We start from the raw sequence: 1,507 nt of genomic DNA on the forward strand, positions 1-1,507 counted from the left end.
TCAGTAACTCCCCCGACGATGAAACGAAGAATGGGGAAGTGATCTGTGGGCGCTGCAGCACGAAGGGTCATGGCCGGGACAGATGCCCCCGGCTCAAGTACTACTGCTCTCGCTGTCGAACCGAGGGTCACGCCAATGCGGAATGCGGAATCCCACGACAGGACGGGGCCAGAATTCCTAGCAGCGGCCGACCCCGGGCAGGCAGCTATGGAAGTGGCCGCCGAGGAAATAACGACTGTCATACCTGTGGAAAACCCGGACACTTCAGTTTCGCCTGCCCCCTTAACAAAGGGAAGTTCAACCCTAAAGTCATCGCAGCCTTGACCGACATCTTCGACCCCGGGAATGTGACTGACGGAGGCGACGACGACTACGAGGACGAACTACAATGAGGCCGCCGAGTCGACACCAAGCCGCCGGGAGTGGCGTGGCGTCAAAAGTGACTCCTAAAATGACTCCCGATACTGACAAGAATAAACTGACACTTACCACGACTGTGAGCAGCAGCCCCGTGAACAGCAACCCCAGGGTTACGCCCACAGCCACAACCAAGACTATGATGCCACCATTACACGGAACTTCGGCAGCTCCCCGAGCCATGGAAGGGAGCTACGAAGACCCGGACGAGTGTGCTTCTGAAACAAGACTACAAGCCCAGGAGTGCCTTATGACCAGAGGAGATATCCAAACTCCGTGGATGACATGACTACTAAGACCGGACGAGACGAGTCCCCTACTAACGATGACGACCAAGCTCTCGGTATCAGACGAATCGAATACCTGACCGATGAAGCACACAATACTCCAGGGCTCCCGCTGGACGCGACCCTGCAGACAAGTATAACGCAACAACCAAATAAAACTTACACCAACACCGAATCACCGCGCTTGCAAGCGGTTGACCCTGCAAGCTTTAAAGACGCTACGATCCCCTCGCCCCTTACGAACGCGAAGGCTGACACCCGGCCTCCCGGTCTAAAGGCCACCGTGCGCTCCCAGAAAACAGCCACCTCGCAGGCCACGACTACTGCAACTACCCCTGGGATTCAGAGCTTCAAAAACCGGAGGTCAAAGAAGCTTAGACCTCCCGCCACGCCCGGACCGCGTTCGGCAACGTCAGGGGCGCCCACGAACCTGGCAACCACCCCTGGTTACGAAACTGGACATTCTCCCGGGGTGACTCCCGTCTTTACGGAAGCCCAAATCGAAGCAATCATGCGGGGCGACCTAACGGGCATCCCCGAGGCTCGGCACGTAGATATCGAGGAGCGCCTGTACCCTGTCTCACCAGCCACCTGGAACGTCAGCTCGTCCGACTCAAACAAGAAAGAAAGGATGTCACTCAGGAAGATATCGTCAAGGTGGTTACAATGGCCCTTCGCCGGCCCTTGACACGGGACGACGCGCATCTGTTCGAGTCGCCTTCGAACATCGACGATCCCGATCGCTGGCTCGACTGGTTCTCCAGCACCCTGGAAACATGCGACGAGGCCCGGACGGCTAACCG

General features: G+C 57.6%; 1 protein-coding gene across 1 annotated transcript; it reads left to right on the top strand.

The window, feature by feature from the left end:
* Positions 1-388: 388 nt before the first annotated feature.
* H257_19459 (hypothetical protein) lies at positions 389-1,392 on the top strand (the record flags this gene model as incomplete). The annotated part of the gene is made up of 2 exons (XM_009848602.1): positions 389-627; positions 768-1,392. The coding sequence occupies 2 exons, from the start codon at positions 389-391 to the stop codon at positions 1,390-1,392; spliced, it is 864 nt and encodes a 287-aa protein (XP_009846904.1).
* Between the last annotated feature and the right edge of the window lie 115 nt (positions 1,393-1,507).

This window comes from Aphanomyces astaci (genome assembly GCF_000520075.1).
Source record: "Aphanomyces astaci strain APO3 unplaced genomic scaffold supercont1.628, whole genome shotgun sequence".
Classification (NCBI taxonomy): Eukaryota; Oomycota; class Saprolegniomycetes; order Saprolegniales; family Verrucalvaceae; genus Aphanomyces; species Aphanomyces astaci.